The sequence below is a fragment of the Grammomys surdaster genome, unplaced genomic scaffold (genome assembly GCF_004785775.1).
Source record: "Grammomys surdaster isolate TR1022 unplaced genomic scaffold, NIH_TR_1.0 126039, whole genome shotgun sequence".
Classification (NCBI taxonomy): domain Eukaryota; kingdom Metazoa; phylum Chordata; class Mammalia; order Rodentia; family Muridae; genus Grammomys; species Grammomys surdaster.
Genome location: NW_021620852.1, coordinates 1,314,561 through 1,340,124, shown reverse-complemented (window position 1 = coordinate 1,340,124; position 25,564 = coordinate 1,314,561). Strand labels below are relative to the sequence as shown.

The 25,564-nt window shown below is 35.7% G+C and overlaps 1 protein-coding gene across 3 annotated transcripts in view; it reads right to left on the bottom strand.

Annotated features, from left to right (window-relative positions):
* Gria2 (glutamate ionotropic receptor AMPA type subunit 2) overlaps positions 1-21,773 on the bottom strand; it is a 107,049-nt gene extending 85,276 nt beyond the window's left edge. For all 3 annotated transcript variants that reach the window (XM_028754909.1, XM_028754910.1, XM_028754911.1), the window contains exons 1-2: positions 21,686-21,773; positions 21,031-21,171 (exon numbers count right to left, since the gene is read on the bottom strand). In XM_028754909.1, the coding sequence (XP_028610742.1) occupies positions 21,031-21,171; positions 21,686-21,773 (229 nt within the window). The remainder of the gene's footprint in view (positions 1-21,030; positions 21,172-21,685) is intronic.
* Positions 21,774-25,564: the final 3,791 nt, after the last annotated feature.

Sequence of the window (25,564 nt, the reverse complement as noted above, 5' to 3'; positions counted from 1 at the left end):
GGGGGGGAGGGAGGGAGGGAGGACAGAAATGAAGGAAAAGAAAAAGAAAAAGAAAAAGAAAAAAGAAAAAGAAAAAGAAAAAGAAAAAGAAAAAGAAAAAGAAAAAGAAAAAGAAATGGAGTTCCTGAGTCCAAGCCAACCAGGCCATAATCTTCAGTATCATTCACCATGAAAAGTTTCACAAGTCAACTGCAGAGTCACTATTTAGAAAACACTTGTAGCAGCAAGTTAGGGATGCATATTGAAGATCTCAAACTTGAACTTATTTTACTCAGTTGATTCATTTATAGAAGGCAAGTCAGTACTGTGGTTTCTAGTTTCATATCAACTTGACACAAGCTAGATTCATCTGAAGAGAAGGAGCCTTAAGAAAACGCCTCTATGAAATCCTGCTGAAGGGTATTTTATCACTAGAGCCTTTGTATTTCTGGTTATCTCTGCCAGAGATGGACTTTTCCCACTTCCTCCTCTATGTTACTGCTTCTCATCTACTGGACCTCAGGTAGGACCTTACCTCCTTTTGGTCCCCTCCTTATCCAGCCTATCTACTATGGTATCTATTTCTAATTGCTCCACCCTGTTACCCTGGTAAACTCTTCTGTTGATTTGATAGCTGCTTGCTGATTCTTTGCTGATGGAGGTTCCATGAGAGCAAATGTCCTGTCTCCAATGTCCATGTCCTTTCATGGTAGATGAGTGATAATTATAGACCAGTAAGTACAAGCCATTGTTGCCATCACAAAACATTGCCAAATGCTGTTCCTACTCTGCAGAGAGTCAACTAAAGTTCAATTCCCTTCAGTGCTCATCATGTTCTTTAGAATGTTACTCTGGCTTTTCTATAAGGAGATGTACAGAAAAAGCAGAAATGGGAGAAAAAATTCTAGTCGCACCGCTTAGTATCTCAAAGGAGCTCAATATCCTCTGATCTAGACATTTCCAACATAGAGGATTTTCATGAAAGAAAATTAAAATACAATAAAATTCACATTCCTTCAGCTTTCTGGGGTCAATTTTATTTTATAAGTTCAAGAATTTTCATTTCAGATCAGTTTTATGAGAGTTTGAAATCAGATTCATATCCAAATACTTCCAAATCCAAGATCCTTTTCAGCCTTGGGAATTGCAAGCATTGCAAAGAAGATAAAATTCTTTAAGCACTATCAGATTATTAAAATAATAATATTGGCAAGGTCAACAGTGACTCGCATACATTGTACTCAATCCTTCTTATTCACACATCCTGTAGTTATGAATTTTCTGCACATGAAATATACCCACGACTACCAAATCATTACTTATAAGCCTATGTTAAGAGATATAGCTGGAGAATACTGAGTTGTTACCCATGTTACCAGCTGCACAAGGGACACTCTACTCTTGTACCTGAGCTCTTCTACCAAAAAACAAGTGCCTTGTTGAAATCTATCAGGTACCATGCTTCTTGCTCTCTGATATACTTCTGTGGAGATTTTGCTTTTTCCATAATGCTCTTCTACAAAAGGGAAGTTCTCTACTGAGCACAAGAAGGCAGTGATGTGTCTTATAATAGCAAATTATGCACAGTTGACATGACTTTCCTTTAGCCCTTTCTCACAAGAAATTTGGAAGCTGAACAAGTCTTCAATAATCAACTGTGTATATTTTGTTTTGGGGTGGGATGGTTGAGACAGAGCTTTTCTGTGTGGCCTTGGCTGTCCTGAGACTAGCTTTGTAGACCAGACTGGCCTCAGACTCATAGATCCACCTGCGTCTAGCTCCTGAATGCTGGGGTTAAAAGTGTATGGTACCATGCCAGTCCGTGTGTGTGTGTGTGTGTGAATGTATGTAGATAGATAGACGATAGATAGATAGATAGATGATAGATAGATAGATAGATAGATAGATGATAGATAGATAGATTCAAACGGTATGCCCTTACATTTTATGTATAAAAATACTTATAAGTTTTATTTTTAGAATTTAATTTTGAAATTAAAACACATAAATGTTTGTAATTTAACAGATATTGCAACAGTGGTCAAAAAGTACTAATTAGTAAATACAAATGATTTAAGGTTTAGCTGTTGCTTTCTGGATTGTTTTCATTATCACTCACAGAGACACATTTGATTTATCTTCACATAGACCAAGTATATTTTCTGTATCTGATCATTATGTCTTCTAAGATAAACCTTTCCTTTCTCCTTTTAAATGTTTCTTTTTACTCTAATAGAAACATTCAAACATAGACTAGCTACCTATCAATTTACACTGTAACTTTAAATATTTTTACTACCATAAAACAGAATAACTTCTATTATATCCATTTGTTTGTCTACATAGAAAGCTAACCTATTCTAATCCTGAATTAAGGGTTATACTTAAATAGGCTTAAGTCATCTGATTGTTTTATCCCCTTCAAAGACATCATTGACTACATATGCCCAGATTATATGGGTCCTTGCAATAGGATAGTCTGTTTACTGGGGTCATGACATTGTCATCCCTCCTAAGAGAAACTTCTTGAAGTAGACGGCAAAATGTGAAGGGAGTGAGAGAATTTGGAATGCTCAGCCTTGAATGGGATGTCCATATCAAATCCCTTTCCTGAAAGCCTAGGAATCTACATGGGAAAAGGCATAGAAAAAAATGTAGGAGGCAGAAGTAATTGACAATTTTAAGGAGGCAGCATTTTCCCAGCTACAACAGGACTGATGCATATATGAATGTAGCATCACTTATAAAAATGTATCCTTAGCCAGGCAGTTATGGTGCATGTTTTAATCCCAGTGCTCAGTAGGCAGAGGCAAGTGGATCTCCATGAACTCAAAACCAGCCTGGTCTATAAAGCTAGTTCCAGGACACCAATGGTACACAGAAAGAAACCCATCTCAAAAAAACAAAGCAACAACAAACAAACAAACAAAAGCTTATTCTTCATATGCAGTCACACATCTATGTCTTCTATGCCAGTAGTACTTCAGAGGCTAAAAGCAGAAGATTGGGAGTTCTAGGTCAGCCCAGGCTATGTAACAGGTTCTAGGCCAGTGTGAGCTATATAGTAAGACTCTGTCTCTAAAACCAAGAGATAGCAACAACAAATAAAGATGTTTTTTGTTCTTTCAAAGGGTTTGTATGGGGTATTTTGAACTTTAAAATGATTATATTTACATACAAATAGTGTGCAACATTCCATTCATGAATTCCATTTTCCAAAGCAATTAAGGACTATTTTTGTCCCCTTAAAAGAATCTGTACAATATACTTTAAAAGGAAGCATGATTCTTTGGCTTCTAGATTATTGCTGGGCTGGGAGGAAAGGAAAGCTTGTTGGGCCAGACATCACAACTTGGAATTGAGCATACACCAAAGCAGAAATCATGAGGTAGTATTCCAGTAAAGTTTACTCAGCATCCTTCCCAACATCCCCAGCTGCAGGTCAGAATTGGTGGCAGCAGGTCAGACAGCTCAACATAATTCAGCTGCCTTATATACAGCCATTACAACACTAAGCAGAACTACTAAATCAAAATAAAATAGATTGAATCTGCCATGAGAAATGTTAGTTCTCTTCAATAACCCCAACTTCAATGACCCTAATAAACAGACTATCCTATTACAAGAACTCACATAAGCTGGTCATAGATAGTCAATGATGACTATGAAGGAGATAAAACAATCATATGACTAAGCCTATTTAATTATAATCCTTAATCCAGAACAACAATTGCCTAGAAACATATTTTAAAATATTAGTGCATAGATGTCCAGCACAAATGAACTCATTGATATTTTTGTAGAGTTGTTTTCATATTTCATATTGCTTTGTTTAGGAAATTGCATTTTATTAGAACTTTAATTATATTATGGTTTCTGGTTTTATGTTTTTATAGATTGTGTGTGTGTGTGTGTGTGTGTTTGTGTGTGTGTGGTATATGGTATGTCTATGAGTGTGTTTTTTATTTTCTCATTTTTTTCTTGTTTTTTTCCTATTCTCATCTGTTTGAGAGTGTGTATATGTGCTTGTCTCTTTCTTTATTTGTTTGCCTGTTTGGTTAGTTTTTTCCTAAAGAAAGAGAGAAAGAAGGTGTGGAATGGAGTTGGTGGGAGCGTGGACAGAATCTAGGAAACATCAAGGGAAGAGAAACCTTGATCATATTATATTTTTGAAAACATGATTTACAATTTAAAGAAAAAGAAAGAACTTAAATAAAAATACATGTGAAAATAATATAGCTTAGGCCTAGATAAATTATTACAAAGTATGACATAATTGATCTAGGAGAAAAAATTAAAATGTCTTCTAGGAAATAAAAATATGAATGAGTAAGAAGAAAATATTAATGACACCATGAGAAAAATATTCAATCACTTATCTCATTAAAATAATACATGTATATAATACATAAGGTAGAGTTTAAGTAGACATATACATATATAAAATTGTTTTAAAGATATGTATTTTGATAAATAAAATTGAATTTAAAGTATACTAAGAGATTATCTAATAAATAAATATATTTTCTACAACACAGAGACCATGTCACCCATAGATAGCTGTTCAGGCATCTGGACTTCATAAGATACAAATAATGAAGACATTTGACAATTTCAAACATTAGGAAAGAAGAAAATGTTGGAAAATCAAGAAACCCAAAAATATTATGATAGTTATCTCTAGAGTGAATAATAACTATGTTAAGTGTACATAATTATATAAATAACACTGATACCTTAGCCTTTGAGTAAGCCTATAGATATACTATGAATATATTGAACTGAATAATCATAAATGCAAAGTAATGTATTCTCAAGCTTTACCCCCCAAATCCTGTCAACTCAGTGCACTATTATAAGGCAATCTACAACTATAAAAAGAAATATGGTGTCCAGTACATTGCTAGAAACTATAATGGAAAACAGCAAGCATGGCAATATCACAGTGTCATTGTTACAAGCCAGGGTTTTCTGTAGTCTCTGGTGTTGCCTGTAGTCTTAAGTAAGTGTAGATTTAATGGGGAATAAAATTTCCACAACTAAACTAAATCTATGAATCTTTGAAGTAATAATATTCAAAATTACTATCTCTTTAAATCAGAGGAAATCATAGTGAGCCCAGTGACAACAATTGAAAAGATTTTTATTGACCAAAGTTGATATCTGTTGTGGATATCGCTAACAGTCTCAAGCACAGAGCACCCTTCTGGATGCAAAGCTCACCAGTCTTCTTCCCACACTTGGATTTGGAGTGTGCCCAGCTGAGTTAAGCAAAGATAGGTCAGCTGAAGTGGTGTGGTCCTTAGTAGAGGATAGCAGCAAATTACTGAACATGAAGCCACCTAGTCCCACCTATCCATACTATTTTAAATAACTAAATGTAAACAACTTAATAAAAAAATTACATTAGTGAAAATTGGACAGAGACCTTAATTAAATATTTTATTAAACACTAATGTGCACTAAACATAAAAAATCATTTCATAAATTAATATGGGGATTATTAGATATCAAATATATAAAAGATTCACATTTTAACAGTGATGTTGACCAAGGACCTGAAAGACTAGTTACTTCGTGGTCTATGTGCTGGTTGTATTAGAAATTGGCAAGAATTCTTTGAGTAACAATCAGAAATCTTTAACTAAACATTTTATGGCTTTTGCCCCAGCAATAATATTAGACTTATAAGAGTTAGGAAAATTTAGAATTTTAATCTGCAACAATATTTCATACTAGATTAAATGAGGTTTCAAATGTCTCAAAATAAAGGTGGGAGATATTTTATTCCTTAGTCAAAATAAATATTATGAAATCATAAAATTGAATTTTCAAACGGTGTTAATGTTACCAACTGTTTACCTATAAAAATAAGTGCAAAATATCTGGGAAGATTTTATTAATAGTAATTAATCTTTTGTGTAAAATTATACATATTTTTCTCTAGGTTTCCAAATTTTGATATAGCTAATCTCCTTAAAGGCTCTGCCAGAGCCTGATATATACAGAGGCGGATGCTCTCAGCTAACCATTAAGCTGATCATGGGATTCCCAATGGAGGAGTTAGAGTGAAGACTGAAGGAGCTGAAAGGGTTTACAGCCCCATGGGGAGAGCAACAATATCAACCAACCAGAGCTCCCAGGGTCTGGAAGCACATAGGGAGAGACCCAAGGCTCTAGTTGTATATATAGGGGAGGATGGCCTTGTTGGGCATAAGTGGGAGAGGAGGTCCTGGGTCCTGAGAAGGCTGGATGCCCCTGTGTGGGGGAATTCGGGGGCGGGGAGGTGGGAGTGGGTGGGTGGGGGCTCACTTTCATAGAAGCAGGAGGAGGGGACATGCGATAAGGGGTTACTGGAGGGGATGGGGAAAGGGGATAACATCTGAAATGTAAATAAATAAAATATCAAAAAAACATTTCTAAAGAAATTTTTTAACTAGGTTAATAGTTATAATTCATTTACGAATAACATTTCAATCAGAGCAACAGAAGATTTTTACACCAATTTTGGAATAATCAGTGCTGGTGAGATGGCTCAGCAGTTAAGGGCAATGGCTGCTCATCCAGAGAACCTGGGTGTGATTCCCAGTATCCACAATAAAGCTCATAACCATCTGTAGCTCCAGTTCCGGTGGATTGATCTCAACAGCCAACAGGCAATACAAGTGGTGCACAGACATGCACATAGGCAAAACACCCATACCCATAAAATAAAACAAATATATCTCAAAGATGTTTTTAATTGAATAATCTCACTGGGTGGTGGAAGAAATGAATTTATGTTGTTCATAAAATAATTTTTCAAATTTCTGTGTTGAAACTCTGCTGCTAAAAGCATATTTTTCTCTTCCTCCAGGAAAAATTCTTTCTAACTGCATGAAAATATGTACTCAAGTATAAAGAGATGACTACAGCCTCGTAGAAACTGAATATAATATATTGCTTTACCTTACACTGAAAGATAAAAATGTTTCCATCTTAATGCACATAGAAAGGTGGTTCAAAAAACTCTCTTCCAGATGCTCGCTCACCTTCAGCCTTATCGCCAAGGCCAAGCAACATTCACAGTTCCATAAAATAAAGTGGTTAAAGATTTACAGGTTTCCCTGATATTAGACCCAAACTACAGCATCCTTGCCAGGTCCTGTAAAATAACCTGAAGATTTTTATTGCTGCATGTAACACTTTCACATTTTCTTTAGCGATTCAGTTCAAATTCCATTGCTCCACCATATAGCTTCACATTGGGGTATTTTAGAGAATGATGGTTTCAAGACAAGAGGGAAAAGAAACGTCACATTGGCTGATATAGCCATGAGAATCTGAGATAATTTCCACTCATTTGTCACATATGGACTATGCTCCTTAAAGATTACATTGTGAGCACATGCAGATTGCTACACTGAATTAACTTCAAAGTAATGTTCAGAAACCAAGTCATAATCACAACCCATTACTTAAACTTGATATGGGTTAGAGAATATGCAAAACCAAGAGCACATTTAAGTAGTAATGGTGCTGTGACATGAGCCAAAAAAACATAATAAAATCTTCCATTTATCCCTCTGGGCTCAACTAATGTTCAAACTGTGACACACTCTTTTATTGATCTGAGACCTTGCAACATAAAAGTCCAATTTATGATAACTGCACTCCTTAGGAAACAAATATCTTGCATAACTTTACATTCCTTTGACTGTAATAGAGTTCTGATCTTTTTTTTTTTTTAGTGCAAATTCTTTGCTTTTAACTCTTTGAGGAACTGTTTAATTGAAAAGTATATCTGATAGGTTACAAATCAAGAAAATAAAATAGAATTATTATGTATTTGACAACTGTTCATATGAACTGAAAAATGAAGCTGGATTCCTGGCCTTTCTATGCATAATAAATAAATTAAATGATTTCCTTTGAAACAAAAAAATCAGAATTCAGAGGATATGAAATAAAAGCACAAGCAGCTTTATCTCTGTACATAACATAGTAGAAAAATCCTTTTTACTTCATGCTTTCAAAGCATGAAAAGCATACACAGTAAAACAATTTCTAAATTTGAATATATACAATATAAATAATATACTCATAAAAATGTGAACTGAGTTCATTATTTGTGAGCAGTTTTAAAAGACAGAGAACTGCCGAGCATGGTGGCTCATGTCTTTAACCCCTGCACTAGGGAGACAGAGGCAGGGGGATCTCTGTGACTTCAAGGTTAGCCTGGCCTACAAATGGAGGAGAGGACAGCCAGGGCTCTGTTACAAAGAAAAACCCTGTCTTGAAAAACAACTAACCAAACAAATAAATAAACAAAAAAAATCAGAGAACTAGACAAAAGGTCTGCAAGGGTGGGTAGAAATGTGTATTACTTTCATGTATCAATAAAACAAAATGTACATGACACATACTAAACAAAACTATGATAAAAAGGTATATATTTTATTTATGGACACACACCTACACACAGATACACATATACAGGAATACAAATAGTGTCTTCTGACCTAAAATTTACATAAGATACATTGTAGCCAAAGTTTAAACCGTTTAAATAGAGCACTAACAGGCAGTACAAGAAATGTATGCATCCTAAATAGGAATATAAAGTGTTATTCTTTTAAACATCTAAAGAAAAATTGTAATTGCTACTACTTGTCTGCAATTTATTATGTTTGTAACTGTTTACTCTATAGTCTTATATACAGATAATTAAAATGGGCAGTGAATGAGAGAATACAGGTTAGTGATTGACACTAGCTTAGTGTGTGCATGGCCCTGGATTCTGCCTTCAGCATATGTAAATCATGTCATTTAAATAATGAGACAGGAGAAGAAGGAAAGATTCATTAACAAAATTCAGGATGGATAGCAGCCTACTGAGCAGTAAGTACGAGGAAGGCAAGCTGTGCTAATAATAAAGAATTCTGACTTACATTAAACAAGAGGTGATTAAAAAAAAACCAACTATATTATTCTCCCATTTCTAGAAGCTTCTGATAATGTTTATCTCAGACAAATAGGTGGGGTGAATGGCAGAATTAATACTAATTACATCCCCTTTGCAACATTTTAAAATTATGTGTAAGTTACTTTGAACATAATTTTCCATATAATGTCTTAATTCTTTGAATATTTACTACACACATACAATTTATATGATCATATTCACGCCCCAGATCTCTCTCCATTCCTCAATCACAGATCCTACCCATGACTGTTTGGGTTTCTTTGTTGTTTTGTTTGTGTTTTTATGGAGACTTGACATTTCAGTTTGTATTACTCTATAGGGCCACTTCCCCCTACCCTACCTTCAAAATCTCTCTCTCTCTCTCTCTCCCTCTCTCTCTCTCTCTCTCTCTCTCAGCCCAATTTGTACTACCCTTATGCTCACGTGTATAAGCCAACCACTGGACTGTGTGATCTACCAGGACCATATCCTTAAGGAAACTTTAAGGAAACTGAATCTCATTTCTCTAGTAAACAAGCACACCTTGGCAGCAATCCTATCATGTCCAGAAGACACTGTTTATCTCCAGTTTTCCTCTTCTCTCCCATATCCTACATGACTTGCTATAAATGCCTTTAAAGTCTAAATTCAATACTTCTGTATAGCTTAAATTTTAACTCACCCCAAACTGCAATATATATTTCCAATAATGGCTTAGTTTCTTTTTATTTTCATTATGCATAAAAGCTAAATTAATTTTTGACAAAATCAGGATTTTTACACCAGACATTTTTTGATTGCTGTGTGATCAATGGTTGTATTATATAACATTTGTCTTAGAACTAAGGTTATGATGATAGGATGTTTGGTTTGTGTTCCTTAGCTTATTCAGAATAATTATTTACATTAACTTTTGAAAATATGCTACAACTCTTACCATTGTAAAACTTACAGCTTGATTATTAAGCACCAAGATAAACTAGTTTCTATAAAGAACAAAATTCATTTATTTGTATTCATTTATTTAAGGACAAGCAAACAAACTTGTCTGCGCTAATTCAAAGCGTATTAAAGATATTGTGACAGTCAAGGATAAATAAAAACACACAAAATAAATAGTAAATTGTTGCTTCAAACATGAATCAAAATCTTTTTAAAGATCTGCAATTATTATAGTTATCAACAGTTGCATTCTCAACTGGAAAACATTTTTTTGTTCTCAACAATATGTGAAAAGGCAGTATTTAAAACAATGATTTTCACCTCTAACATCAATTTTATATTTTCTTCACAAGATTGGCAATTATTGGTTACACTTATAAGATATTTTGATTCATTTCTCCATCCAAGGCATATCATAAAATTTATAAATGTGCTAGAAACAATAAGTACACCATCTAATATAATAAGATTCCCTAGATGGTATAGAATAATTAGTAACTTCTTTTGGCATAGACATCTTGAACAACCAATAGTTTCCAGTATATGAACCTCTCTTGTTATTGTCACTTTTGACATTACTGAAGTAAGCATCATAGAACAGATATCTACAAAACGTTTGAAGAAGACAGACAGATAAATCCTGTGATGGCTTTCGGTGCATACAAGATTGATTTGACACTCAGCAGACCAGTATTTCTCTTTTATGCCCTGTATTTTGCCCCAGCCTTGATTCTGAACTCATGATGTATAGCTTTCTTTATCAATATATGGATTTGTCTTAGTAGATATGTTCCAAATTCTTTCTATACTACATTATTGTAATATAGCTGCTGACTATAACAAAGTAACATAAAACTGAGGCAATGATTATTCTAGAATCTTAAGAAAGCTTAGATAGGATTCTACTATTTTCACTCATTGTTGTGACTAAGAGTCTAGTCGGATGTCTATGTTTCACAAAACAAGTAAAGTAATTACCTTTATTTTTTAAACTGTCCACACATCTTAGCAGATGAGAAGCAGGCAAATAAAGCCTACTAGTCCACACTGTCAAAAGAATATGACAAAGGATTCACTAGCCATCAACAACCTACAGACTGCTGATTCCCAAGAGAGCTCAAAGTGAAACTGGCTTGTGTCTATTTGCTTTCTATTAATGGGAACCTTACAGCTTCACTGTTGCTTTTTAAATGAATTAATGGTGGAAGGGTAAATGAATAGTGTAAGCCTATGATTTAACTTACGCACAATTTTCAGGTCTTCCTGCTTATCTGTTGAAATGGAAAAAGGGATGTGATTGAGGGAGATGCCAAAGTTATAAAGTTACTCCAGAAAATACATTCTCAACACTTTTCTAAAAATGATAAGAAAATACAACCGTTACTTCTGGTCTATTGACTCATTTGTAACAAATTCATCTGAACATTCATTTTACCACTCAATACCTCTAATTGTATTATCAAATATGACAGGAAAGTGAACCTTATCTTACACAGAATAAATCTCATGTATTGCCCAATGAAACTAATTATTTTCAAGCCTATTTCATCCTGAATTCAAACCTTTGACTCTCCAGACTGCCTTTCATTTACATAAATATAATTTAATTAACTAAATAAGACAAAGATTGGGAATCTAAAATGTGCTAGATTCTGTAAAATGTTGAGACATCTTAATCTTAGGGTAGGAAGGTATACTAAAGAAAATAGTTTTCAACATTCTGGGGTGTAATACACAATAAAAGGAGAAATGCAGTCCTACTCAATGTCAGGAACTCTAATTTGATGGTCATTCACATCCAATTGTAATCTACACTATATTTGAAGTAGTCCCTGTGGTTGATTTTGGTAGTTTCTTTTTGTCAATAACCATTTGTTCCACTTGGGTGTCAAAGCTCTACAAAATGATACTAATAGGACATTATGTGTCTTTGCCTTTATTAGCAACTCATCAACAAAGACATCCACTAAAGAAAGTAACAATAAAAGTTTGCTGTTTTGTACATATATGTGGCCAAGTTCATCACTCCAGGTTTTATGACTGTATCTTCAAGCAATCCTGTAAAGGATGGTGGGCTTCTACAAAGCTGAAAACTGAGAACCTGAAAAGCAACTTCTCAGTGTCCACACCCAGCCACAGAACTGGAATGTAGCCCCAAGGTTGCTTGGGCATCAGAGCTGTGGGTTCCAGAAATTTGCGGTGTTTCTTTCTTAATTTTCACAAAAGAAATCCTTCTTTGATCTTCACTAAGGTGCTAACCCTTTACTTCTTTCTAAGATAGAAACCTCAAGATTTTATGAACTTTTCCTGCAAAGAGCTAAAACTATTTACATTCTTGATAACATTTGAATTATGGTCCTTCACCCCAAAACAGTCTCTCTGTATGAAAAATATTAATGTCCTGTAAACTAATAGGTAAAACACTGTAAATGAATGAGTTAAACTATAAAATTTCAAAGACCTAAGATGTTATACAGCAATCTTCACCCTCTTTCACAGAAATCAAACAATACTGAAATTCAGCACTTCACAAATATGAAATACATTTCACAAAAGAAGATAATGTGAGCAAAAAATGTGATGTGACACAAAATATATTAAGAAAAATTAATAAATCTCAGTGTCTCTGTGTTTGTCTTTGTATCTGTCTGTCTCTGTTTCTCCCTCTCCCTCTCTCTCTTTCTCTCTACACACACACACACACACACACACACACACAAATATTTCTCTAAACATACCACTTTCTTTTGCCAATGTCTCACATACAAATGAAGTGCCATTATTCAAACTATTTCTGTGTTATCTGGATTACTGCAAATGAATAGCCCCATTAAAAACATGTAATTCACGACAAATAGCAGACACAAATCTCTTGATAATTGTGTCTTCATTGTTTCAAATTAGCACTATGAAAGCCTATTTAACAATGTCTTCAAACAAATTGACCAAATTCTCCCCGTAATGCAACCTTATATTTCATAATGAAATTATTTATCGTATTATCCTAAAAACTTTCTTTCAGATTACTCTCTTAAAGTTAGTTTTGTCTGTAGCAGTTGAACATGATCTTAACCCTACTAAGTGGGAGGCTGAGTCAAGATGCAAAGTTTGAGACCAAAATATTTGAGAATTATCAATAACTTTTAAAAATATACTCATGAGTTACTAGAAGTTCAAGTATTAGAAATATTAAAATGAATTTCCATTTAAAATATTTTATTGTTAAATTTTGTAATTAAAATTTAAAATATGTCTCTTTAGTAGCCAGATTGTTGTTATATTTATATATGTATGTGTATATATATGTATGTGTGTGAATGTTGAATAAAGAGAAATGCCCCATTAGTGTTGATATAGACTATTCCTTATCTTCTGAAATAAGCCCACAGGCATTTATCTAACAGATAGGGAATGGCTGCACCTAAGGAGCCCATGGTGCTACAGTCTAGCTATATATGTCAACTGTTTCCTAAACTATGATACCTCCCAAAACATTTCTGTCATGGTTTCATCTTCTGTGCTCAAAGGTGGCTTTTCTCTCCCATCTCAGAATGATAAAACATCTCAGTGTTGTGTTTTGACAAAGGAGTAGACACACTGCCTCCTTACCTTACTCTCCTTACACACGGTAAATCATTTCTATAGCATATCAAAATTAATCTTACAACAAGAATTCAAACATTTGTAAAAAGCTCTATGCCAGTATAGATGACTCACTCCAGAAAAGGCCAAAGTGAAGCAAACATCAAATCAAAGTAATGGCTGAGGAAGAAAGAGGGAGGAAACCCGAAAGTTAATTCTTACAGCTTTTCCTGGTGACCAAATTCCAGTGCTTGAGATTGTCCCCTTGCTCTTCATGGTCTATGTTCTTACACTTTACATATGGTATTTGCAAAATACATCAGAGACTATTTTCATTGACCTGGAGATATTTGTTTCAACCTGACAGTCCTACTTACACATAAGAAACAAAACCTATATAATCTTGTGGCTGACATTCTCACTGCAGGAACTGGGTGGATGTTAGAGGAATGTGAGTGGATGCTAAATCAGAAACAAAACTCTGAATGAGGGTTAACATCAGCCATAAAAGACTAATGGGCTAATGCAATCTTTTCTGATGTGAAATTATGTAACCCAAACTTCAGTGTTGAACATGGAAATGAATAATTTTGTCTATATTCTTTCATGTGGATAAAGAATTATACAAGACACACATATGTTTTATTAAAGCCAATAGTTAGTCTTGGATTATATAAATGTATTTGTCCCTGTCTATAGTAGAATCTAGATGTTTAGAAAACTAGACTAAAATATGTATGATGTAGGGATATTTTCTGAGGCTTACTGACATCCATCAGAGAAACAGCATTGGAGGGACATAAAAAGAAGTAAAAGGAAAACATTTGGAACTAACTTTACGTGAGGGGAAGGGAGTACTACAGCATTACCGTGCTCTATTCACATTACTTTAGATAGACAAAAATTTGGGCAAACCTTAGTCCAACCTAGATTTTTTTTTTATCATACTTCGAATACTAAAATAACTAAAAAAAAAAACCTGGAGAATTCACCACTAAATAGATTTTGCAAAACTAAAAAAGTAAATATCTGAAGAAGTCTAAAAATATTAAAATTAATAAAAACATGTATGGCTGTTGACACAGAAATTTTTTTTAGGTGTAAGATATAGATAAATCAAAATAGCATAAGAAATTCTTTACTTAAAAATCTTTTTGAAGTCAGCCTGGTATTTCTCAACTCTCCTGGCTCTATTCTGCTGAAGACTGTTATAAATTTCAACATATTAAATCTTACAACTCTTCCTAGCCTTGACCTGTAAGTTAAAAGTAAGCACATTTTAGACTGTTGATCCAATTAATAGGCTAAGGTGAAAAAAATATAATAAGTTAATATACCCCAAATAATTAGCAACATAATGAAAAACAGAGCAAAATTATTAGAGAATAACTTAAAGATAAACCACTTGCACAGAAAAAAACCAAAAGGACATGTATACAAAATTATCATAATACATACATGCACAGATACACACACATGCACAAACACACGTGCACAAACATACACCACTAATAGAGTAGTTGACCCTAAACAAGAAACTATGCCTCTCATTTCAAGATATTCTCTAAATACAAATTTTTAATCCTGGACATTTCACTTTTTTTTTTCACTAAAAGAGTGAATGCAAAAAAATTATTCTGTATAACGTCTTAGCAGATCACCATTGGAGAGTTACTAAAAGGATAAAAGAAAACATGCCTTTTCTTCAAAATTGATAAATATCATTTCAAAAATCTTTACATGTATTTAAAATTTTAAATCATGATCAGTTTTGAAATATCGAGCTCAAAAGTTCATTTGCCAATTTTATGGAAGAGGGACAACATTATAACAAGTTTGATAATTATTAAAATCACTTGAGATAATCTCAGAAATTTTGACTAAAAATTGTCACTAAAAATGTTTTATTCTTTCAATAGGATCCGTCGAATCTTCAGTACAATCATATATATTTTTAAAAAGGGGGGAGTGGAATAGTTTACTCAGAGACCAATAAACCCCAATGTTTGACTCTAATGCAAGATAAAAAGACCAGAAAAAAAGAATTGTTCCTCATATCACTTTAATTGTTAGCTTGTGATAGAATGCGCTCTATGGTTAACTATGTCTGCTGACTTTTCTTACAGTGTCTGGAACACTGGAATAATAAGCAAACAGCCACTCGTTTCTTTACATTTGTCAAGATTTCACATAGTTTGAAAAATTTCAAGGGATTTTCCCTAGATGTTGAGAGAGCCTGAGAGCTCCTGAATCAGCATCGTGTTGTCACAGTGTCACATTGTAGTAACCTGCCCCTCTACAGATTTGCTGTGAAACAAAATATCCTCCAGATGGAAGCAGTAAAGTATCAAATAACCGTCAAATACATATGCATGCTATAGTTTCATGTCATGATTTTCATTTACATACTAAGTTTCAGGCCAAAATACGATTATTTTAACCAACTACAATCTAATTTCTGTCCTGTGTTCTTCAATTTTCTTGAGCTTCCTATAATAAGTAAAGGACAAAATTTTCAATACGAATAATTCAACAATAAATTACCTATTTTTATATCAATGAGCGATTTGCTTCTCATGTTTTAATTGACTATAATAATATTTAAAAGGGCAACAGGTGTTTCCTTCATATCATGATTTCTTATAACAGCATCCAAGTTAGTTCTGATTTCTTTAAAATCTTGTATATATGTTAGTAATGGTAGTTTCAGTATATTTCTTAAGGAAAAAAGCTATATGTTATGGAACAAGCAATCAATTGCTATGTAATTCTATAATTAAAAGCATAGATACACACATATGCCCTAAATAAACAGGATTCCTTCTATGTACAGTGTATTAAAGGCTATCAAGCATTAAATAATTTAATTAACACAGATATACAATCTCAATAATTCAGTACTAAAATCCAGTGATAGGAAAGACACCTCAGAACTGATATTTGGTAAAAAATAAGACTTAAAATCTGATAAACACACACATACACACACACACACACACACACACGCACGCATGCACACACACACACAAATGTGTGTGTGCCTGTAAAAATGATTTTAGAATTCTCTTTTAATGTGTCTTTATAATTCATGCAATTCCTAAATGTGTTTGTGATCAAGTATGCAGAAAATGTAGAAATTTCTAATTAAAAAATAAACTCTTAATCTGTTTCTTAAAGAATTTACTGAATATTATTTCCAAACATGGTATTGTCATTGATTCTTTCAAATTATATTTAATTTACATGTTTTCCATTTCTTCAAATAAACTCATTTCTGAGGCCTTAGAAGGTATTCAGTGTGTGCAGCAGTTTGATGGAGCACAATCTTTTCTCCAACATCTCCATCTGCTGGCTCAGAGAAAAAATAAAATTTCAATCGCTATTTTATGTAATTTTTAAATTTTTATAATTTATGTACCACTATAGAATTAAAATATAAAAATGTTAAGTTACTATTAGCTAGATAAATGCTTATTTTCACAATACTCCATTAGAATAAATCGAAACAGATTCATGTGAGCAAATTTATTATTTATTCTTTAATCCCCAAATCCTACAATATAAAATTCTTGTATGTATAATCTATTTAGAAAGTTCCTCTTTAAGTGTTTTTCTAATTAATGACATATATAATTTGATTAAAATAATTTATAGTATATAATACTTAACAAATTTCTAAAATCCCCTCTTAGTTTTGTTAGCTAACCTTACAGTGTGTTTAGAAACATAAATATCAACTTAATCATAAATACATAAAATCATAAATATCTTTTCTCAAAAAATTGAGATTTTTCTCTTACTATGATGAATTACTCATGAAGAACTGCTAGAGTGCCTTTTCATACTCATACTAAGCTACTTATACAAGACCTCAGAGGCTACTCCTTATGAAAAGCATAGCATTTCCAAGTCTTTCAAAACCATTAGAAAGACCACTGAAGTAAATGACCAGAAAGCAACTGTGATTGGGAGTATACTCATTTATTCTCTGGCAATTCGAAGGTACTAGGGAAATGGTACTGGATGGATGGATGGAAGGATGGAGGGAGGGATGGATGGATGGATGGGTGGAGAATTGGAATCTGAGGTATCTAACTGCTTTCAACTCCTGCTAAAATGATAGTCTCAAATTTCTCTCTTCTTTTAGCTTTTAAATTTTTCTCATGATAAAGGCTTGTTTAAACGTTCATTTGAAAAATTATCCGAAAAGAAAGGAAAGGAGGGAGCAAGGGAGCAGTGGGGAGAGGAGAAGGTCTTGAAAAGAAAAAGAAATAAGGCAGAAGAAAAAAAGAAAAATAGAAACATTGGAAATCTGTCTTTGTCTTCTCTGGTATCCATGGAAACAAATGGGAACAAACAGGTACTTTCATCATCCGTTGTGGCTGAAAAGGTGTGGGAGCTGAGTGCAGCAGAGCACATTCTACATCAGAATGAAGTGACTTCCTTCCATTTAACTCTTCCACCTTTCAGTAGACATACTTAGATGTTTAACTCTGTGCCAGCCTCAATGTTCCTCAGTAGGAGTATCCATCTCACAGATACAGTTAAAGTACTAAGCAGATTCATTCCTGTCAAAATGATATGCCTTAATTCTAAAGCTTTTGCTTTCTTAACTAATAAATCTTAATTAATTTTTTCTCCAAACTAATTAAGATAAAGAATAATCTCATTCAGAAGCAGCAATTAGTAATTCCTATAATTCAACATTGTCATTACAGGAGACCTCCTTAGGTTTCCGGAAACAAATGGGGGAAAGATGTTTTGATCTTATTTGTCAATGTACTTAATGCTGTTGCATCCCTTGGATGAAAGATGACTAAATACAGCAAGGAAACAAATTATCTATTTGCACTGGGATAAAACCCAGAGCCGACTCTAAATGATCACGTTTACCTTCATACATGTAGGCAACAGAGACATTTATTTATTTATTTATTTATTTATTTATTTATTTAACCTGGAAGTGGTGGTTGTTTTGGTTGTGCTTCACACATATGCCTCTTTTCCTCCTATCTCCTTTCTTCCCTTTAAGAGTTAAATTAATTGCACCAGTTCTACTGCCCTTAGCCAATAATAATAATAATAATAATAATGTAAATATTTGTCTTTGCAAGTTTTGAAAATTCGAAAGGGAGAAAATAAATAAAAATGTAAATTGACTTTTCACCACCTGCAAATGTGGACTCTGGAAAATTCTGTTTACAGAGCCTCATTTCTGTAACTTTGCCTGTAGTTATTTGTCTCTAGCAGTCAGTAAGCTTACAGCGTTGGAGTTGCAAAGTCAAGATCTTGGATTCTCCTGGGGCATTGTTTTGATCGTTTCCTCGTGTTATCTTGGTGCCTGGTATACTGTTCTGTGGGTGGGGTAGCTTTATGATCTGGGAATGTACACTTTAAAATTTTTGCTTCAGTGATTTTTTTTAAAGAAAAAAATCTATTTTTTAAAAAAATGAAGACTTGAATGTACTGGTTTTTAAAACTATGGTCAGGTATATGAAATTCAGTATGTAAAAGAAAACTATGTATTTGTTTCATGTTTCATACTCTCACCACATATCTTATTTCAGTACAATTTATAGCAGAAATAAACCTATTCAACGATATTGGCTTGAGGATACATGCCACACAAACTATAATCTCTGAACCTTAAATAGCCCCAATACAGTGGCTCAACACCTGTTGGAATAGAGAAATATTCGTTTAGTTTGGTCGATGCATTTGTTATTTTCCCAGTAAGCTCATCTCATTATTTTTATCAACAATCACCTTCTTGATTATTAAATATTTTCAAATGTCTCAATATTTTAGAATCTTTGTACAATCCCTCTTTGCAAGGCATTGTGATACTATATTTGTACATGCAAATGTAGCTGGGTAAAATTCAACACAAGCATGTCAAACTGTAACTCACAAGAAAGAGGAACTTCTTGGTAGCACAGGAACAGCTTAATTCCATAGGTAAATAGGACAATTACAGACGCCTTTCACATTTATTGAAAACATTTTCTTTGTGTCTGTTATGTAATAAAATTTATTGTATTCAAGTACTTTTCTGTGATCGTCTTTTACATTTTAATATTCTATTCATTTACTTATTTGGAGGGGGCATGTGGAGGTCAGAGGACCAGAACCACATTATCACCCTATGTATTTCTTCATTTATTTGTTTGGGGACAGGATTTGCAATCTGGCCTGTTGATGTCCCTGTTGTTACAGAACTAAAGCACAGAGTACATGACAGGCTTTGGGGGAGGGGGGCGTGGGTGGGATGGCAACCGGTTGTGGGAACACTGCCTTGGGCATTTCCTCTGGTGATTTTCCGCTCTGTTACAGGGGAACCAAAGTGGGAGGTGAACCACCTGCAAATCTTCCTCCAAATTGTTATCTATGGAATGGAAGCTGAGAACACCAAGGCAGGAAACATCTGCCAGCCGGAAATGGTAGCAGCTGGGAGCGCGGAGGATGCTGCCTCAGCGTGGGGACCTGGTCGCCGGCCTCGGGCGACCTCACACTTGCCCAGCAACTGGACACCAGTTATTCTGCCCAAAGCCTTGCCAGGGCGTCCTCATGAGTTCCAGATCTCTACGCAGAGGCCAGGGGCTGATACTGAAAACTGCAAAGGCTAAAATGGCTGTTCTGCGACTTCTTCAGATTTTAAAACTCAGTTGGATGGAATCGCTTCCCAGTCACCCTCAGTCTCTAGTCACCTTTGCCAGAGCCTGCAACCCTGGAACAAAGCAAGCGCAGCCGGCGAGCACTCAGGCCATCCTCGCCTCCACTTAGGCGTAGCTTCAGGGAACTGAGAAGACATTTAGCTTCTGGTCCTAGCCTTCCTCATCCCTGTTCTGCTGGCGACCAGGTTGAGGTTTGTATCTGGCAGCCATCCCCATCAATACCAGCATGCCCCGCTGCCCGCATTCTCAGTCCTTCGGGGTCTCCATTCTCTTAGCATCCCTTCCATGCCCGCTCACACCCGCCAGTCAGGGCCTGCGTCAGTTTCGTGCCCGCGCCCCTCGGGTGGGCATTATGTAACAGCCCCGAGCCCAACTCCACAACCATTGCAATAACTTGTCCCGTGCAACAGAACGACGTGGGGCTTGCGGGGATTGCATGTCGAAGCTGCTCCGCCAGGCTATAGGACTAAGGCATGAGATCTGTCCAACAGTCCCACAGCGCGCCCTGGGGAACAGCATGTTCTCTTTTGGTAGAGTGCCAACAGGCGCGCAAGAGGGAGGGGGTTGGGAGATCCTCTTTGGAGGCGCCAGAATCAAGCAAGGACCCCCTGAATTCCAAAGGCCAGTCCAAGTTCAACCCCTACCCCAGATTTTAGGGTGCACATATTGGCACACTGTTCAGTGCCTTTTGTCTCCACTTCACCACCCGCCGGCCAGTGGGGGTCCCAAAGATTACAGCCACCTTCTCTCTGTACCCTCACACGCACGCGCGTGTGCAGTCACTCCCACCCACACATGACAAACCAGGAACACACACACACACACACACACACACACCATCCTTCACTGGCAATCACAGGCTTGCTTTCCCTGTGCAGCACTGGAAAGACATGAATATTCATTACTTACAAGCATTGGTGACTGCGAAACTGTTGGCTACCTCCAAATTGTCGATATGGGGTGTCAGTCTGAACTCCGAAGTGGAAAACTGAACCATCCCTACCCGAAATGCACTGTATTCTTGATCAGCGCCCCTTGGAAATAGCCCCCCTGCAAAGAAAAATTAGCAAGCAAGAGAACATTGTCAGAGCCCTGGAGAGATAAGAGTGGGATGCTAGCACCCAACAGCCCCAGTCTCTTATTCACACTAACCGCTCTAATCAACATCCTGAGTTGGGCAGCAAGGGTCGGACGTCCAAAAGGTGTCCAACGGGTCTAAGGCTAGGAGGAGAGTCTGAAGACCTAAAATGCTTTCCTTTTTTATCTCAAGCTTTGCGTTTATAACCCCGAAAATCTGAGCACACTAGGAGATGCTTTCAAGGCAGAAGTAACGCAGTCCCGGGGTCAGAAATGAACAGATTCTTTCCCCTCTATTGTGTCAAAAGGCATAGTCATTTCTTTTTGCTTCAGCCTAAGAAAATCATGTATATTCTAGGTAGTTTAAATCTGGAATGCAGTCAAGGTATGACATAAGTCTACATGACATGAATTAATTTGCTCACTGTGAACAAAGATTACCACCAAATTATGCACAATTCAAAGGCATAACAGAAAAGGTACCTACCTATCTGTATGCTGTTAGAAGAGACACCAAAAATCAGTCCCCATAAAACAGGAGAAAGGAGGACAGAAATATGCATAATCTTTTGCATTTCCAAGAAAAGTAGAGCATCCACAAAATACCCTCTCGTTTCCCTTTCCTCCTCTTCCTTCTTTGACTGTTTTCCTCAGCAAATTAGATCCTCTGCATTTTGAGGTTTAGCAAAGAGATGCTAAAAACACGAAGTGAAGGCAGAAGAATCCTTATTTTCCAGGTCTAGCTGGTGGCTGTTGATGCCTTGCGTCCTGTCCCTGCTCCCGAAGTCCTGAGGACTGGCTGAATGCAGTTTTTAGCTGAGCTGCCGCTGTGGTCCTGGTGTCTGGGAATATCAGCACCCTCCCATGCACTCACACAATCACCCTCTCTCGAGCTCTCTTCTCCCTCTCTCCTCTCTCACACGCGCGCGCACACACATACACACACATACACACACGCACACACACACAGGAAAGTCACAGAGAGGGGCAGGCAGTCCCGGGCGCGCGTGCGCGACTCGAGGCAGGCAGCGAGCTCGCGCACCCACCCCTCCCCCGCACAGCTCCCCGCACCCCGCACAGCCCTGGCAGCTTCTGCGCGGTGCCGAGAAAGGCGGCTCAGAGCCGGGCAGCCTGGTGCCTCTTAGAGACCTCCAGTCTTGCGCATCCGATTTTAGCACCGAGGACAGCGCTTTGGTCCATGCAGGTTTACTGTAGCTGCAGAGATGCTTCAGCCAGATCCAAATGCTGCAAAACTGATTTCCGGTTGCTATGCCTAGGAAGCCGAACTGCTAATTGCTGTTGGCGGTGGAGCTTTCTTCCGTAGGGCCCTGTTGTTTTACATTAAGCACACTGAATATGATTTGATTGTCTCAAAATCCGCTAGGCAATATCGACACACTGCCTTCTGCCTCACCTGACCCAGCTAAAAAGCAAACTATTCCCTGAAGGGACGACTCCAAAAATTGTGAACTTTGGCTTACTATGATGCAAGCATAATCCCAGGGAAACCCAAAATTCTATTCTTAACTACAAAACTTGCCAAAAGGTGGGGGATAGAGAGCTGGATTAAACCTTTGAAAGACTGTAGGAGTCCATCTTTGGAGTATGCCACTTTGGGTTGTGGTTCGATTTGTTCAAGTCACACTGCCTGTGTATTGCTCTTGTACTATAGTGCAGACTCCCTCCTGCTGTACGGATGTAGACTTGGCTCTTAGATGTCTTATGTCTTTTTTTTTTTTTTTTGATTGAAAGGAACGTAGGTTTCTGGGAAAAAATAGACCAAGGTAGTCTAGAAAGGATGCATCGCTTCATAATCTTTCCAGATGCTCAGTTACAAACCAGATACCCCATTACATTATGGCTTTAAGTTTCAAAAATAATCACTGCCTCAAGGAAGTAGGTTACCTCATTACATCGAGCCTGCTTGAATATCCGGAATATAACAAGTAGGTTAGAAATTAGTCTGTGAGAAGGGACTTGGTAAAGTGTACTGATGGTTGTATATGCCTGTGAAATTCATGTTCAATACTCTACTTCACACTAAGCCATCTTTATATACCTGCTGTGACAATTCTCTCTGAAGCCTCAGAAATTCTATACCAAACTGTATGTGTTTTTGTTTTAAACAGAGAAATGAAAAAAAGTCTCAGTTCAAAGATCTGTTGCCAGGAACCAGGAGATTGAAGCTGACAATATCAAAGGGAGAATTGGCTGATGGCCCAAAGTGCATGAGAGGACTCCATTGTTATACCTTATGGAGAAAAAGTGACTTTAATATCACACATGGTAGCTTCCTTTTTAACTGTCTTAAATCATATTTCTGCCTTAGTCACACAGGGTCTAAAATTCGCCATTTATTAAAACAGATTTTAAAATATATATTCCTCATAAAGAGGAGAATGAACAAAAGCAAAAAGCAAAGTAATACCTGTGGCTTCTAAATATTGTAAGCTTGTGATTTTAAGTCATAATCTCCCTTTCTCACTCTCACTTTCTCTTTCTTCCACCCTCCCCTCTGTGTATGTGTGTGTGTGTGTGTGTGTGTGTGTGTTCCTAAGGAAAGAATGCAGACCATATGTATAATTGTATAATGTACTAAGGTTATAAGCTTACATATTCTGGGTGAAAATACCTTCTTTTTATAACCAACAATTTATTTCACCTGGGAATTAAAAACTCCACACTATTAATCAGGCCCTCTAAATAGAAACGTACAAAGCCTTGTAGAAAATCAATAAGAATAAAATTAGAGGAAAACAAGAATTATAAATACCCCAACTTGTTACATAAAGAATAATCAAACAAATTATACACATTTTCACCTCTAATTCTGATGCCCAGCACAAGAGTGCTTTGAAGTTTATGAACTTCTACATCTAAAAGAATCAGTTCAACAGATACAGCAAATAAAATGTCCCCTCAGTAACATTCTCCTTTTACTTGCTATTCAATATTTTTCATCAAAGCATCTTCAGTCTCATCCAAAGTGCTTTGAGATGATAGTTGGAGATAGAGGGACAGGAGTTTGTTTAAGGAAAATAAATGTGTGATAATGTGTCAGAAAAGCAAATTAAATTTTTTTTTTTAAAAAAAAGACTTTTCAAAAGCAGCTTTCATTTTAACCTATTTGAAATTCAAGGGCAGATCTGAACTCAAAATTGACTTCATTTCATCCTTAAAGAAAAAATGAATTTGCTGAATCATAGTGCTTTATCCCCAGGGAATATGTACAACCTTATCAAATATTACCTCCTATTGCTAAATTGTAATTTTATATAAAGTCTATAAAATTTTATCAAGCATTTTTGAAATGTAATTGCTACTCTAGTAATCTATATTAAAAGCTTAGGTAAATATATGACTTTCACACAGCTATAAACATTTCATACTAAAGCATAACATAACTACATCAATATGAATTTTCATGATGTTTTTCAGTGTACTACATTCTAAATATTCTTCTCACCACAGAATGCTGTTTAATTAAGTATAGTGAAGTTAAACTGAATGGAGTAAATGGTTTTACAATAAATAGAAAAATACTGGCGTTTGGATTTTTATATGCCTAAAGATCACCATTTAAAGCCACAAAGCTTCGTGTTTCTTGCATACTCATCTTAACCTTATCAATAACAAAATCAATTTTGAATATTACAAAGAAATTGAATAGAACAATAGGTTCTGAAGACCAAGTTGCTGTTTTCTGCCCTCTGCTGTTCACTTCTGGAAACTCTGTAGCCCTTAAGCATTCTTTCAGATTCAAGAATATTCACAAAAAGTAAAAAACAATATTGTCTTTCTCATTGATTGGTCCAGTAGTTAGTGGTTGCTGTTGTTTTGGTATGTACTTATATTGAAATATAATTTGTAGAATGATAAGTGTTAGATATTCATTTGCTCATTCTATCTTATTCCACCTTTATTTCAACTATAATTTCTTTTAAAAATTTTAAGGAAAATTTTCATAAGCTATTTGACGAATTTAACTATCAAGTCTTCAAGTTTTATATTCATATTCTATAATTAAAATAATTCTCATAGAGAAAGTTTGTCATGTGTGGTGAATGGAGTGGTGGTCATTTTGAACAGACTTGAAACAAACTTATGGGCGCATACTTAGTCAAAAACTGTACTATTAACTCAGGTGTTATAGATCACACTGGTAAAGTCTGACCAAGTTGAAGTCATCAGAACCCTGAAAGGCTTAGCTACAATTCAGCAAAAGATGGGAGATGGTCAAAGAAACAGTCCCTGTACACAGAACAAAGTTCCAGTGGTCTAATCATGAGACCTTATTTCCAAAGACACCAGAAAAAAGTGAAGAAGAGTTGTGAGGTTCTAAATATAAAGATTTTGAGATTCTCAA